This window comes from Miniopterus schreibersii, assembly GCF_964146895.1.
Source record: "Miniopterus schreibersii genome assembly, chromosome: 8".
In the NCBI taxonomy this organism is placed as follows: Eukaryota; Metazoa; Chordata; class Mammalia; order Chiroptera; family Miniopteridae; genus Miniopterus; species Miniopterus schreibersii.
Genome location: NC_138109.1, coordinates 4,465,669 through 4,479,782, shown reverse-complemented (window position 1 = coordinate 4,479,782; position 14,114 = coordinate 4,465,669). Strand labels below are relative to the sequence as shown.

Here is a 14,114-nt window from a genome sequence, read left to right as displayed (position 1 = left end):
ACCAACTACAAGACAGGACTGACAGCACCTCTGAGGAGAGGGCGGTGCCTCGGTGGTGCCCTGGTGGGGAGCCCTGTTCCCTAGCTGTTTAGAAGGAGAGCTCTTTCAGGGAGGGTCTGACACCTGGAGCACCAGGAATCAGAAGTCTGCAGTCCCTGCATATTGCCCAGCCCACCATCTGACTTTTCTCTTGACCTGAAGAGGGGATGTTGCCAGAGAACAATTTCTGCATTTGCTCTGTGGTTCTGACATACCAGCCAGGGGCTTGTACATTTTAATTTTTCTGAGAGCCAGTTGCATTCTTGTTTGGGGCCAGATGCTCATTTTGGTTCTTAAACACTTAATACCAAACACCATCAGCTTTAGGACAGTGTCTGAGAAAGAAGCTTGAAAGAGGAGTGAAATATAGTTGGTCCTTATGGGAACGCCCAACTCTTAACTTTTGATGTGTGAGTGAAAGGAAAGGGGTAGCAAATTGGGCAGAAGTCTCAGGCCACTGTGCTGTGCCAGGCAGCATAGGAAATTGGCTGGTGGCTGGTCCTCAGCTCTGAACGTCCCTTCCCTTCTCCCCATCAGACTGTGAACCAGCTGGCACATGCTCTCCACCAGGATGAGCAGCTGCATGCCGGCAGCATGGTGAGTGTGATGTGGCCCAACTCCAAATGCCCACTGCTGAAGGATGACCTTGTGCTGATGGACAGGTGAGAGGGAAGGTGCCTCCCTAGGAGGTTCAAATGAGAGGACTGGGTGTCCCATTTCTGGACCATCCAAGCCAGTGTCTCCTGGGCCCTGTCGTTGCTCTGCTTATGTATTACTTCCTTTCTAACTGGCTCCACCAAGTCCCCCGCCTCTTGGATTTCCTCCAGGGTCTAGTTACTGTACCCATTGGCATCAGTGCCCTGAAGATGTCCCAGTGATGGCCTGTGAGGAGGGGTGGCCAGAGCCTCAAATCAGTGTTAATAGGTGTATGGGGGTGAGGTCCGTGCTATACTTTATTTCTGCTGAAGGAGCACTTTCCTTTTCTCCTGCTTTGTGGACAGGTTGCAACTATACCAAGAAATACGGTACTATAGTGCTTATTGGACGCACATAAATATGACACTTCACCTTTTTTAAAAATTATTTTAGAGAGAGAGAGAAACATGGATTTGTTGTTCCGCTTATTGATGCATTCATTGGTTGATTCTTGTATGTGCCCTGACTAGCGATTGAACCCGCCACCTTGGCATAGCGGGATGCGTTAACCAACTGAGCTACCCAGCCAGGGCAACACTTCACCTTAATTGTTTATCTCCGAAGTGAAGTTATAAATCATTATGTTTTTGTAAAAGTGGTAGATGCATGTGGTAGAAAACACATTTTTGGACAATCTGGAATGTTATGAAAGGAAAAGTAAAAATCCCTCCAGTGAGGGATGACAGGCCCCATTTTTCTGCACTCTCTAGCCGTCTCCTTCCTTTGCTTGGCTGCCTCAGGTCTGTCAAAGCAGGAAGAACAGGGCCTGTGGTCTGTGAGCCTGATGTTGGTTTACCCCTGTCACCTCTAGCCCTGGCATCGATGTCACCACAGAGCTGGACAGCTGGATTGACAAGTTTTGCCTGGACGCTGATGTGTTTGTGCTGGTGGCCAACTCAGAGTCCACTTTGATGCAGACGGTAACCCCTCCTCTGCCTTTCCCATGCTCCCGGGGCCTTGGCTGGCTTGGCCCCTACTCTACTGAGGTCTTTCCCTCTTATCCAGGAAAAACAGTTCTTCCACAAGGTGAGCGAGCGCCTGTCCCGCCCCAACATCTTCATCCTGAACAACCGCTGGGATGCATCTGCCTCAGAGCCCGAGTACATGGAGGAGGTTGGTGCCTCTTATTTTTTATTTTTTCCAACGTGAGAGCGAAACATCGATGGGCTGCCTCCTGCAGGCCCCCTACTGGGGATCGAGCCCGCAGCCCAGGCACATGCCATGACCGGGAATCTAACCGGCAACCTTTTTGTGCATGGGACAACACCCAGCTGAGCCACAGTGGGCAGGGTGGTTGGTGCCTCTTTATTCAGCATTTTGGGGACTGCCACCCCACGTGTGTACCCAGGGCCCCTTTGTGCATTCCCAGCCTGCATCAGGTCCATGACTTCCCTGAAGGAATTTCATCACCAAAGATTTCCCAGGTGTTCCCTTTAGGTCACTGTGGGGGTCTTCTGCCAGCTTTAAAAACACTCTCTTCACCTCCCATTCACTTTCCCAGATCCTTCCACTCTTCAGAAGGTTTTCATCCAGGGCTGGAAAGCACCCCCGCCACATTAGCTGCCCCCTTGCCTGGGCCTGTGCTCACTTTGGTCCATAAGGGATTACTCACCATAGACCAGGCTTAGCTGCAGGAAGACACCCAAGAAGGAAGCTGGAAGAGGAGTGAAGAATAATTGGCTCATGTGTGAAATGAAAGGAAAGGGTCCCAGATTGGTGATAAGGGTGATAAAGTGAGAGTGGGCACTGTGACTTTGGTAAATGCCTCGCTTGTGAGATGGATGTAATAGAGATACAGTGAGGATGACATCTCAACGTTGAGAAAGGCTCCTGGCACGTGGCAGGTGGCCACAAGAGGCTGTTAACGTGTGTAGGTTCTAGTAGAGCCCTAGACTTCGGAGCTAAGCGGGATTGTATGGTGGCCCCAACTCATTTCATAAACAAGGCCCCAGAGGACTCGGCTTGTCAGCACAGAGCCCGGGTGTAGGTTTCTCAGCTCTCAGTTCCTTTCATTTTGGGGAACAAAAGTGAGACACTGTGCAGACCCTTACAAGGGGCAGTTTGGGGCATGTTTTAGCGTTTCTGCTTATATATGTGTAAAGTATCTTTGGCAGGCCATACCTTAGGAAACTTCCACGATCATTTTGGTTCTGAGGAGCTTGGTGCTGGCTAGAGATTAGAAACGGTGGGAGATGGTTCGCTGTGGGTACCTTCTGAATACTGAACTATAGGAATATACTACCTATTTTTTAGAAAAGAAGCAGTTAGTGGCTGTGGGCTCCCATCAGGAGGGGCCCGCCCGCCCGACCCAGTCACGTACAGCCATCTGCTTGGGCTCCAGGTGCGGCGGCAGCACATGGAGCGCTGTACCAGCTTCCTGGTGGATGAGCTGGGCGTGGTGGACCGAGGCCAGGCTGGAGACCGCATCTTCTTTGTTTCTGCCAAGGAGGCTCTGAACGCCAGGATCCAGAAGGCCCAGGGCATGCCTGAAGGAGGTGACGATGGGACAGACTTCCTCCTTTTCCCTAATGTTTGAGACGTTTGGTCTCGTGCTGAGTCAGCCGGTAGAAAATAGTTCTGAGAAGGATCTGGTGCGGAGAGCCTTGAGTGAGCAGCTCTTTGCTCCCCAGCCAGTGTTTACCCAAGTACCCATCACCTTGGCTCTGTGGGTTTTCACCATTTTCTTCTGTCAAGTTATTTCCAGACTAATGGTTTGCAATTCTCCTAGGGGGCGCTCTTGCAGAAGGCTTTCAAGTGCGGATGCTCGAGTTTCAGAATTTTGAGAGGAGGTTTGAGGTGAGTCCTTTAATTCTGGTGTCAGGCACTTCTGGGCTTCCCCAGCCGTCACCTGCCGTGTCCCTGGCAGTGAAAACCAGAGCCTGGCCCTTGGCTGGTGGCCCTTGGCTGGTGGCCCCTGCTGGCCTCCCTCAGCACCTCTTGTCTGTTCTAGGAGTGCATCTCCCAGTCTGCGGTGAAGACCAAATTTGAGCAGCACACAGTCCGGGCCAAGCAGATTGCAGAGGCAGTTCGCCTCATCATGGACTCTCTGCACATCGCAGCTCAGGAACAGCGGTAAAAACTGGGGACCTCGGACAGTATGGGGTGAGGGGAACAATGCTGATGAAACTGCCGGGCCCCCCTGGCCTCGCTGCGGCCAGGACCATAGCTGGGGCCCACACAGGCTTTCCTGCAGCCCCTCTTGCTCCTCTGCTTCATCGAGTGGGGACCTAGGTCTTGTAACCAGCGCACTCCCTCTCAGGGTTTACTGCCTGGAAATGCGTGAGGAGCGGCAGGAGCGGCTGACATTTATTGACAAACAGTTGGAGCTCTTGGCGCAAGACTACAAACTGCGAATTAAGCAGATAACGGAGGAAGTCGAAAGGCAGGTGAGAAATGGAGGAGGTGCGCTCGGGCTATTCAGACTCAGAGTAGAGTCCAGGGTGCTGGAGCAGAGAAAAGGCCGCCCTCCTCACTTTGGGGGTGCCTCAGCCTTCCAGAAGAACCCGTGGCCCTGATTCAAGAACTCAGAGCCTCGCCCTGGCCGGTTTGGCTCATGGTTAGAGCGTCAGCGTGGATGGAAGGGTCCCGGGTTCGATTCTGGCCAAGAGCACCTACCTCAGCTGCAGGTTCCAGCCCGGGCCTCATGTGGGAGGCAGCCAGTCGACATGTCTCTCTCACACTGATGCCTTTCTCTGTGTCCCCCCCCTTCCACTCTGAAAAGCAGTGGAAGAAGCATCCTTGGGTTAGGAGTAACAACAACAAACATGTGGAGCCTCTGGGCTCATCGCTCTTGTGTGACCCTGGGCAAGTCTCCTTCAGACCTAAATGAGCATTTGCTCAGCCAGTCTTTCATGTCCCTTCTACCTCAAGTGCTTTAATTCCATGGGCGAGCTGCGGAAGCCACTGGCCTCGGGAAGGATAGACAGTGTATTAGAATCTGTTAGACGCGCTCCCGGTGCTACAGATTCCAGCCATGTTCCTCCCTGAAACCTTCATGCTGCCTCCTGTAGGTGTCAACGGCGATGGCGGAGGAGATCAGGCGCCTCTCTGTGCTGGTGGACGAGTACCAGATGGATTTCCACCCTTCTCCAGTCGTCCTCAAGGTTTATAAGAACGTGAGTCATTAACCCGCAGTGCGCTCGATAAGCCCTCCCCACCAAATCCTTTTAGCTACTGGGTGGAATCTCCAAGCAGACAGCGATTCAGTCCCTGCTGGTCTGTCTGGGCCCCTCGGCCATGTCACCTGGTGGGTGTGGGCCGACCAGCCTCCGATCTCCTGTTCCTTGGCTTCCCAGAAGGAAGTCCTGACTGGGGGTGCTGCTTCTCTCAACCTCTCTTCTGGTTGCAGGAACTGCACCGCCATATAGAGGAAGGACTGGGCCGAAATATGTCGGACCGCTGCTCCACGGCCATCACCGGCTCCCTGCAGACCATGCAGCAGGAGATGATAGGTCAGTGTCCAGGGGCCAGGCCACAGAGATAATGACCTTTCCTTATCTCTCACCTTTCATGATGAGTCAATGCGATACCGTCTGGTTCTGGGTGATGACATGAGTTCATTGCACACGTAGACTCCGGAGCCGAGCTGTCTTGTGTTACCACATAGGACTTTCACGGCTGAGAGTTTGGCCTGCTCCTTAGTCCACGTGAGGCATGAATGTTAGCAGGGACAGAGCCCAGGTTTGCATCCCTGGGAGAGCTGGCCTGCCCCCTCCAAGTATGGCACTCCCGGTCCCATAGGCCTGGTTTCTGGGCAGAACTGTCAGCATCCTTGGACGCAGCTGGCTGGCTCCCGATCTGAGGCTTGGCCCTGGTGGCCACAGCCGAGCTGAGGTGCTCTCTCCCCATTGTCTTCCTGACAGATGGCTTGAAACCCCTCCTTCCTGCGTCTGTGCGGAGCCAGATGGACATGCTGGTTCCTCGGCAGTGCTTTTCTCTCAGCTATGACCTGAACTGTGACAAGCTGTGTGCTGACTTTCAGGAGGACATCGAGTTCCATTTTTCTCTTGGGTGGACCATGCTGGTGAATAGGTTCCTGGGCCCCAAGAATAGCCGCCGGGCCTTGATGGGCTACAATGACCAGGCAAGCACAGTCTCTTCCCGGGTCTGCACCCCATCTCCAGGCACATGAGCCATTCTGGAAGGGGTTCCCTGAGGTCAGCAGCTGGGGCACCCTGCCACCATTACACCATGGGGTCAAGGGTCAAAGTGTTCCCACAAGTCACGCTGGCCTATCCTAAGCACTAATATTTGTGAAATTTTAAGTGCTAGCTAGCTGTCTCTCTCTCTCTCTCTCTCTCTCTCTCTCTCTCTCTTTCTCTTTCTTTTTCTCCTCACCTAAGGATATTTTTCCCATTGCTTTTCAGAGAGAGTTGTAGGGGCAGAGAGAGAGAAACATGGATGTGAGAGAGACACACAGACTGGTTGCCTCCTGCATGCGTTCCATCTAGGGCCAGGGATCGAGCCTGCAACCGAGGCACGTGCCCTTCACTGGAATTGAGCCTGGGACCCTTCAGTCACCAGCCAACACTCTAACCGCCAAGCCAGACCAGCCAGGGCACTAACTGTGTTTTTTTCTAATGCGGATTAAAGTAACTATTAGTACTTTTATATTAAAGTAAGTACTTTTAAGTAACCATTATAATACGTAACTTAAATCTAACTGACATAAAATATGTCTTCATGTGCCATTTAAAAAAATGTTTTTAATCCCTGTCCAAGGATATGTTTATTGATTTTAGAGAGAGAGAAACATCGATGTGAGAGGAGCATCGGCTGCCTTCCGTACATTCCCTGACCGGGAATCATCCCTCACCCTTTTGGTGCACAGGAAGATGCTCTAACCAACTGAGCCCCCGGCCAGGTCTCCATATTCCATTTTAAAATTTAGATTTTACACCACCTCTCTGTATACCACTGCAGTTATTGCACATATTGCTCTTGGTACACATCCCACACTGGGTGCTGAAGCATTTTAGGATGGCCACCGCTCACATTTTGGGGTATCCCACAGTGCTCACCTTTGGACTAGCAGGTCTTTTATGAAGCTTAATTCCTCTTTACAATTTGTGAAGCTCTTTTCCCTCCTTTTGGCCTTTTGGAAATTGAAAAGCCACCTCTGTCCCTGTTTCAGGACCCCTAACCTCAAGGGTCATTGAGGGTTCCGTTGAATGAGCCCTGTTTTTCTTACTCCTCTCCTTGTTTCTCCCTTCAGGTTCAGCGTCCCGTCCCTCTGACGCCAGCCAACCCCAGCATGCCCCCTCTGCCACAGGGCTCCCTCACCCAAGAAGAACTCATGGTTTCCATGGTCACTGGCCTGGCCTCCCTGACGTCCAGGACCTCCATGGGCATTCTGGTTGTTGGAGGAGTGGTCAGTGACAAGCCCTGCTTGGGAAGGGTGGGAAGTGGGAGGACAGGCGCCTGGAGGCAGAGGCATAGTTCTGGTGGTCTCTGTGTGGGCACAGCCTTTTCACCTCCATCAGTGGGTGACTGATCTGTTCTCTTCACTGATCTGTGCAGAGCTCTGCAGCCTCAGCCCTTGGACATACACTTACTGACTTATTCGTCCCACTCAGCTGACATTGAGGTAGCTCCATTCCCATTGACAGATGAGGAAAGTCTGTAATTGCCTTGCCAAAGATACACAGCCAGGTTTTGAGTTCTGGCCCCGCCTGACTCTGCCATACCCTTTATCCTGTAGGGTCTGTACTACCTGGTAGGTAGGGAAGTGACCCAAGAAATTGACAGGCCTGGGTTCTAGAGAGATGGGCGTGACCAGGAGTTTCCCATTTTTAGGCAAGAAAATCAAGAGCAAAACTTGAAAGAGTTTAAGACAAAAGAGACCAGGCCCAACCATGAACCCTTGTCTCTCCATCTACTGGTTTTATGGCCCTTTCCTTTCTACCCTGAGGCCTGAAATTGCAGGCTGCCTTCTTGATAACAGGTATCCTCTACTTCTTGATCCAAGAGGCACTGCAGCCAAGATAACTTATACCTTGAATTTTCTTTTTTTTAAACTTATTTGTTGATTTTTAGAGAGAGAGAGAAACATCGATTTGTTTTTCCACTTAATTATGCATTCATTGGCTGATTCTTGCATGTGCCCTGATTGGGGATCTAACCCACAACCTTGGTGTATCCGGACGAAGCTCCAGCCAACTGAGCTACCCTGCTAGGGCTACCTTGAAATTTTTTGATGACGTGGGCAAGTTCTCTCTCTCACGGACATTGGATTTGTAGAAGTGGTGGCAAAATGTAACTGTAACAAAGCTGCATTCTCAGCTTGTAATACTGGCCCCTCTCCCTCCCGCTCTGCAGAAGACAGGTGCTCGCGTTCCTCTTTCACAGAGGCGACCTGGGCAGAGGGTCATTTGCTGAGACGCTGACACTTGATGGTTATGGAACCTTTTTACAATATCTCGTTTTACCTCAACAACCCTGTGAATTGGGTGAAGACCATTATGCCAGTTTTGTGAGGAAGCAGGTGTGCAGAAGCTTGCCTCAGCCAGGATGCAGCTGCACTAGAGCCTCGATTCCTGGCTGCAAGTCCAGCGTTCTCTGAATATAGTCACACTGCCTTGAAGCAGAGTGTTACAAACAGGACCAAAAGAAGCCACCTGCTGAGGAGTGACGTGTGGAATCTGACTGGTCAGTGTCATTACTCTGTATGCTGGCTGGGTGGCCCAGTTGGTTGAGCTCATCCTCTGCATCAAAGGTTGCTGGTTCGATTCCTGGTCAGGGCACATACCGAGGTTTCAGGTTCAGTCCCTGGTTGGGGCACAAAGAGGAGGCAACCAGTCGATGTTTCTCTTGCACATCAGTGTCTCTTTTCCTTCCTCTCTCTAAGCATGTCCTCAGGTGAGGATTAGCAAAAGGAAAAAAATTCTGTGTGCCTGGATCTGGGCTTCTGGCCCTAATACCCTTACCCCCTATTTTGTACAAACACTAAGTTTCCCGCATTTTAAACTAGCTGGTCTCTGCTCTTTTTGGCCTCAGCGGGATTAAAGGAGACATTGAAAGACGTGTTCTGGGTTGAAGCACAAAGGCTCCTTGACTGGGGCTCTTGGGAAAGTCCTGACAAGGGCAGGCCGAGAGGATGGGCGGCAGGGTGGCAGGGAGGCCGCCTCGGCTGACTGCTGTGCCTCTGCAGGTGTGGAAGGCGGTAGGCTGGCGGCTCATCGCCCTGTCCTTTGGGCTCTATGGCCTCCTCTACGTCTATGAGCGTCTGACCTGGACCACTAAGGCCAAGGAGAGGGCCTTCAAGCGCCAGTTTGTGGAGTATGCCAGTGAGAAGCTGCAGCTCATCATCAGCTACACTGGCTCCAACTGCAGCCACCAGGTCCAGCAGTGAGTGGCCCGCAGCCCTGAGCCAGTGCCCGCTCCAGTGTCTCAGGACTTCCCTTGGTTCCCTTCCAATCTTGGCCTGGAAACCGTTGGGTCCTGAGCATCATCTGACCCTCACCTTCACCTGTGCAGTGCTAACTTGAAGCCAGGGGTCGGAGAAGCATCTCTCCAGGGACGCCTGTGTCCTGGGTTGGGACCAAGTAGGAGTCTGGTTCCCCAAGGAAGGAGGACATGGGAAGATGAGGGATGGTACTTGTAGGAGTTTTTAAAGGTTGCCTTGAGGGGCTTGTGTTGTGGACGCAGCTTTGACATTCTAAGGCACAGCCTTTCTTCATGGCACAGCTCTGTCAGGTGGGAGTGGATCCCTTGATCTGGGTGGCGGGTCTTTTGCTAGGCATTTGCTTCTCCAACCCTGTAGAGAGAGACTTTCTCTAAAAACAAGATAGAAAAACAAGATTGTTTTTCTTGGCATTTTCTTTTTCAAAATGAAGAAATGGGAGGCTTGAAGAGTAGTCACTTGTCCCCTGTCACCTGGCTGACTAGCAGCAGAGCCATGATCTGATTCCTAGTCTCTTGTGCCCAAGCCAGGGTTTGCTGCCCTGTGCTCCTGGTTCTCACACTGATGATATTGAGTGTGTGTGCTGGTTGTGATGTGCATCACTTCAGCATGGGGTAGGGAGCATTCTGCCGAACCAGGATTGGTGCTGGGCAGAGCCACCAGCGGGTACAGGTGGGCCTGGCGGTTGCCCTACTCTGGATGAGTTGGATTTAGCCACCAACGGTGTTCTGCAAAATAGCCATGTCGCCCAGTTGACCCTGACTCTCTCCTTCTCAGGGAACTGTCTGGGACTTTTGCTCATTTGTGCCAGCAAGTTGATATCACCCGGGAGAACCTGGAGCAGGAAATTGCTGCCATGAACCAGAAAATCGAGGTTCTTGATTCACTCCAGAGCAAAGCAAAACTGCTCAGGTGAGGTTGGCCTAGGTGGTGGGAGGCAGTGGGTTCTGGTGTGCGGCGCAGGTGTCTGTCTTGGGCGGGAACACACATCTCTGGTGGGTCCTTCGCTGGCTCCTATGTTCACAGAGCACCTGCTGGGTGCTAGGTGTGGTTCTAGCACTGGAGGCTCAGTGGGATGTGGTCAGTGCCCCCCAGGTGCTTGCAGCCATGGCCACGGCAGCAGCAGAGGAACCAAGCAGTATGGGGCCAGGAGGTTACAGCTCACTGGCACCTTCTCTTAATGGTAGCATCTCAGGCACTTGACATGAGCTGTTCCACTCAACCTTCAACCCCTCAGAGGTTCACTGCAACCTCTCAGGGTGCAGCAGCATCTCCATTTTATAAAAAGGAAAAGTGGGGCCTAACTTGTCCAGAATCTCCCAGTAAATGGTCCAGTCAGGAGTAGAAGAGTCCAGGTGTGCTTGGCTTCAGTGCCCTCTGACACTGCATGCCCATTTGCCCTTTACTGTCTGTTGTGTGCTGGGGACACTGGGTTTCTCTTTGAGCTCAGGAAAGGGGGCAAACTGGGTTTGCTGGGGAGAGTATTGATCTGAGGAGTCGGGTTTTGGGTTCTGGTCCAGGCACTCATGTTGGGGCAAATCATAGCTTTCCTGTGTCTCATTGTTTCCATCTATAACATGGACTCTGATTTCATGACACAGCCCCTGAGCTGACTGAGAGTTCTGCAGAAGCCCTGGGCCGCCCAGCCAAGATAGCATCAGCTCATGGGGACCTTTGCTTCCTGCCCCCGCCCTTGACGGCAGCACCCAGGAGCTGCGTCATCAAGCACAGGCTCTAGCCCCAGGGACATGGATTTCCCCTCCCTGACTGTGCCCATGTGCCCTCCCCACCCACCACCCCAGGCAGCCATTTTTCAGGGACACTTTCAGCCCCTGGGAACTCTCAGGGTCCTGTGGGATTGTTTCCTACTTGTCAGCCACTGGGACAGGGTGAACCTGAAACAGGACAGGCAGGAAAATGGAGTTCCCACCAGTTCAGGGACTGACCTGGGGTCCCAGGGTGAAGCAGACACAGCTTGTGGGCCAGAAGGCCTGCAGGAAATTCCTTCAGCTCTCCAGACCCCATTTCTCTGTGTGTAAGAAGTGGGTTTTTGGAGGGAGTTATGCCAAGAACAGGGCTTGGCATGTGATGCTAATATTACCTATTATCAGTTCTGACCGCTGCAAAACCACTATTTCTCTGCAGGAATAAAGGTGGCTGGATGGACAGTGAGCTCAACATGTTCATGCACCAGTACCTGCAGCCCCGCAGATAGTGGGCAGCCGGAGCTGGAGCCTGCGTGAAGGCAGTGCTGCCAGCCTCATGGGGCGCCTCCGGGGCCTCACGCTGCTCCTGTCTGGCCGCCCCTGCCGTGAGAATGGAAGCACCGGTGTCTCACCGTTTTGAGCCCTTAAACACTAGTTGCTTTTCCCCCTCCTTTGCCTGCTGCTGCAGGGAGATTGTCTGGCTCACACCCCTACAGGAGACTTTTTAAACGATGACTGTGGATAGTGTAGCGCTGAGGAGTTAAGTCGAGACTTCTCTGCTTTGTCAGGTTCACATGATTGAGCATCACTGGCATGCTTGGTAAGGTCCTGGGCTCCCAGCATCACGGCACATCTGCGTGGAGCCTCCCAGGGTGTCAGGCACATGCCCCTCTTCTGCCAAAATGAATGCTGACTGTGCCCACCTGTGCTCCTTGCACCCAGCACACCTGCAGAAAAGGGCCACCCCAGGGGATGGTTGGATTTTCTCCCCAGATTGCATTGTAGTGGTTCTGTCCAAGAAGGACTGTGGCTTGTGTCACTTTGGTCCTTCAGCTTTCATGCTTTGTCCTGTGTGCTGTCCCTCTCAGACACGTGTTGGTGGTGGCACTCAGTACAGACGCCTTGGATTTTAGGTGAGGCGGGCCCTGTGCCATGAGGGGGAGGAAAGATGCTGCAGAAGCGACCGCAGTGGTGAGAATAGCTTAGGGTAGCTTGTGTGTGGAGGGCTGTGTCCCCTCCTGATGCCTGTGCCGTTGGAGGGGGCGGCTTGTTACCATGACAAGGAGGGGCATGCCTCCCTGCTCTTCTTTGTGTCCCTTGTTCTAGTTTTGGTCATTGGTCTGTGTAGCTTGGTTTTATTATTAGTGAAAGATGGTTTGGTCCAGGTTGTCAAAGGATGTTGTAGAAGGCAAGATGGTGGCAGGAAGGGGACCTTGGCAGCAGGCTGAGGGGATGGCTGGAGAAGGTGGAGTTGGCGCAAAGCAGGGCCCTCCATTTGGCCTCACTGAGGGGCTTATGGGGTCTGGGAGCCCACCTCACTAGCCTGATTGCATCCCTGTTATGCCCCTTAAGAGACAGGTCCCTACCGCCAGCTTGGCCCAAGCTGCCCTTGGCCACCTTCCTCTAGACTAAGGCTCCTGTGCCAAGACAGTGTGGGAACCCTGGGATCCAACTCCCCACCCTCCCATCCCAGAGCCTCCAACTGACACACATGGCCACTCCTGTTACATTTTCCACTGGAGTTTAGGAATTGTTACTAGTTAAAGTGGGGGCAGGTTCCTGTCTCCAGTATGTTAACTGGGCAAGTAGCCTTTGGGGACAGCCTTTGCAGAGCAGGTCAGAGAACATGCTAGAAGTGAGCAGCCTCTCTTCCAGCAAGAGGCGGGGCTCAGGCAGAGAGCTGGGGTTTGTCCTGCTCCTTTGAGTCCACCCGCTCTCTGTCGTGGGGATGTGAGTGGTGACCTCTGTGCACTGATGGGTGGTCACACAGTGGGGTCCTCTCCAGGTCCCACCGGTCCTTCAAACCCGCAGTCTGCCCTGCTTGGAACAGAATGATGGGCTTTGCCAAGGTCAGCCTGCAGGAGGAAGGCTCGCTGCGTGTCCTGCAGGCCTGGATGGTGGGCACCTCATAGTGTGTCAGGAGGAATCAATGTCACACAATTCCAATGAATTTTGTGCTTTTTTTGGGGGGAAATTATTTAATATAACTAAACATGAATTTTTTTGAATGTACTCCTAGGCAATGAATGAATTTTGAGCTTATACAATAAGTAAAATGAAATACCACCTAGAGACTTTCTGAAGGAAGTGTGGCAAAACCACTTTAATTTAATGCTGCTGACTTTTCTGTTTTTATGTTCATTTGCTGGAGTGCGAGACATGCTTGACAGTGAGTTTTTCTCTGACGTATTTAAGGGGATATATTTGCCTGAATTACTCCTGTATCATTGCTGATAATATTGGAACTAAAATAAAACTAGTTGGGAACCCTTTGTGGTATCTTCTCAGTTTACTGTTCTGCAAACTTCTTTTCACATAACCGAGCCTACAAGTTAGTATTTTAAAATGACCTCGCCCTGGCTGGTGTTGGTCAGTGTTTAGAGTGTCGGCCTAAGCACCAAAGGGTCACGGGTTCGATTCCTGGCCAAGGGCATGTACCTGGGTTGCAGGTTCCATCCCCGGCCCATGTTTCTCCCTCTTTCGCCCTCCCTCCCTTCCTCTAGCTCTAAAAGCCAATGGAAAAAAATATCCTCAGGTGAAGATTAACAAAAAAATAATAATAAAAACTAAAATGACCTTAACTTCCCTCTGGACTCTGCCCTTGGCCCCTGCCCACTCGTGGGAGTAATCTGATACTGTCAGAACAAAAGGCGTTACTGATCTTTGAGGACCAGGAAATCTAGAGTGATTTATTTACAGATTTCACTATAACTAAACCCTTCATTTTTCACTTAAAAAGTCATGACTCAGACTGGTCCCCAGCTCGCCTTCTGAGAACTCGGTTGTGACCTTTTCTTCTTTTTCTTTGAAGAGCCCTACAGTGGCTTCAGACATGACCGGTGGGCCCCCGGGCCCCCACCCTGTCCCCTGGGCAGTGGCGCCGCCCACTGCTTGCACTGCTGGTCCCTTTAGAGGCCTCCACATCTCCGTGGACGGCAGCCTCATCCTCCTGGGTTCCCGGGCCACAGGCGGGCATCACCCTGGACTCCACTGTCACATGCTGCACCTAACCTGTTTTTCCCTTTTTTAATTGAATTTATTGGGGTAACGTT

At 52.1% G+C, this 14,114-nt stretch overlaps 1 protein-coding gene across 3 annotated transcripts in view; it reads left to right on the top strand.

Moving 5' to 3' along the window:
* The window catches only part of MFN2 (mitofusin 2), a 28,268-nt gene extending 14,914 nt beyond the window's left edge, over nucleotides 1–13,354 (top strand). For all 3 annotated transcript variants that reach the window (XM_081146175.1, XM_081146177.1, XM_081146176.1), the window contains 14 exons: nucleotides 577–701; nucleotides 1,547–1,655; nucleotides 1,741–1,848; nucleotides 3,077–3,230; nucleotides 3,464–3,531; nucleotides 3,686–3,807; nucleotides 3,995–4,121; nucleotides 4,746–4,850; nucleotides 5,084–5,186; nucleotides 5,598–5,818; nucleotides 6,950–7,105; nucleotides 8,885–9,081; nucleotides 9,914–10,048; nucleotides 11,282–13,354. In XM_081146175.1, coding sequence (XP_081002301.1) covers nucleotides 577–701; nucleotides 1,547–1,655; nucleotides 1,741–1,848; nucleotides 3,077–3,230; nucleotides 3,464–3,531; nucleotides 3,686–3,807; nucleotides 3,995–4,121; nucleotides 4,746–4,850; nucleotides 5,084–5,186; nucleotides 5,598–5,818; nucleotides 6,950–7,105; nucleotides 8,885–9,081; nucleotides 9,914–10,048; nucleotides 11,282–11,351 — 1,800 coding nt within the window. In that variant the 3' untranslated portion in view covers nucleotides 11,352–13,354. The remainder of the gene's footprint in view (nucleotides 1–576; nucleotides 702–1,546; nucleotides 1,656–1,740; nucleotides 1,849–3,076; nucleotides 3,231–3,463; nucleotides 3,532–3,685; nucleotides 3,808–3,994; nucleotides 4,122–4,745; nucleotides 4,851–5,083; nucleotides 5,187–5,597; nucleotides 5,819–6,949; nucleotides 7,106–8,884; nucleotides 9,082–9,913; nucleotides 10,049–11,281) is intronic.
* The last annotated feature ends 760 nt before the right edge of the window (nucleotides 13,355–14,114 follow it).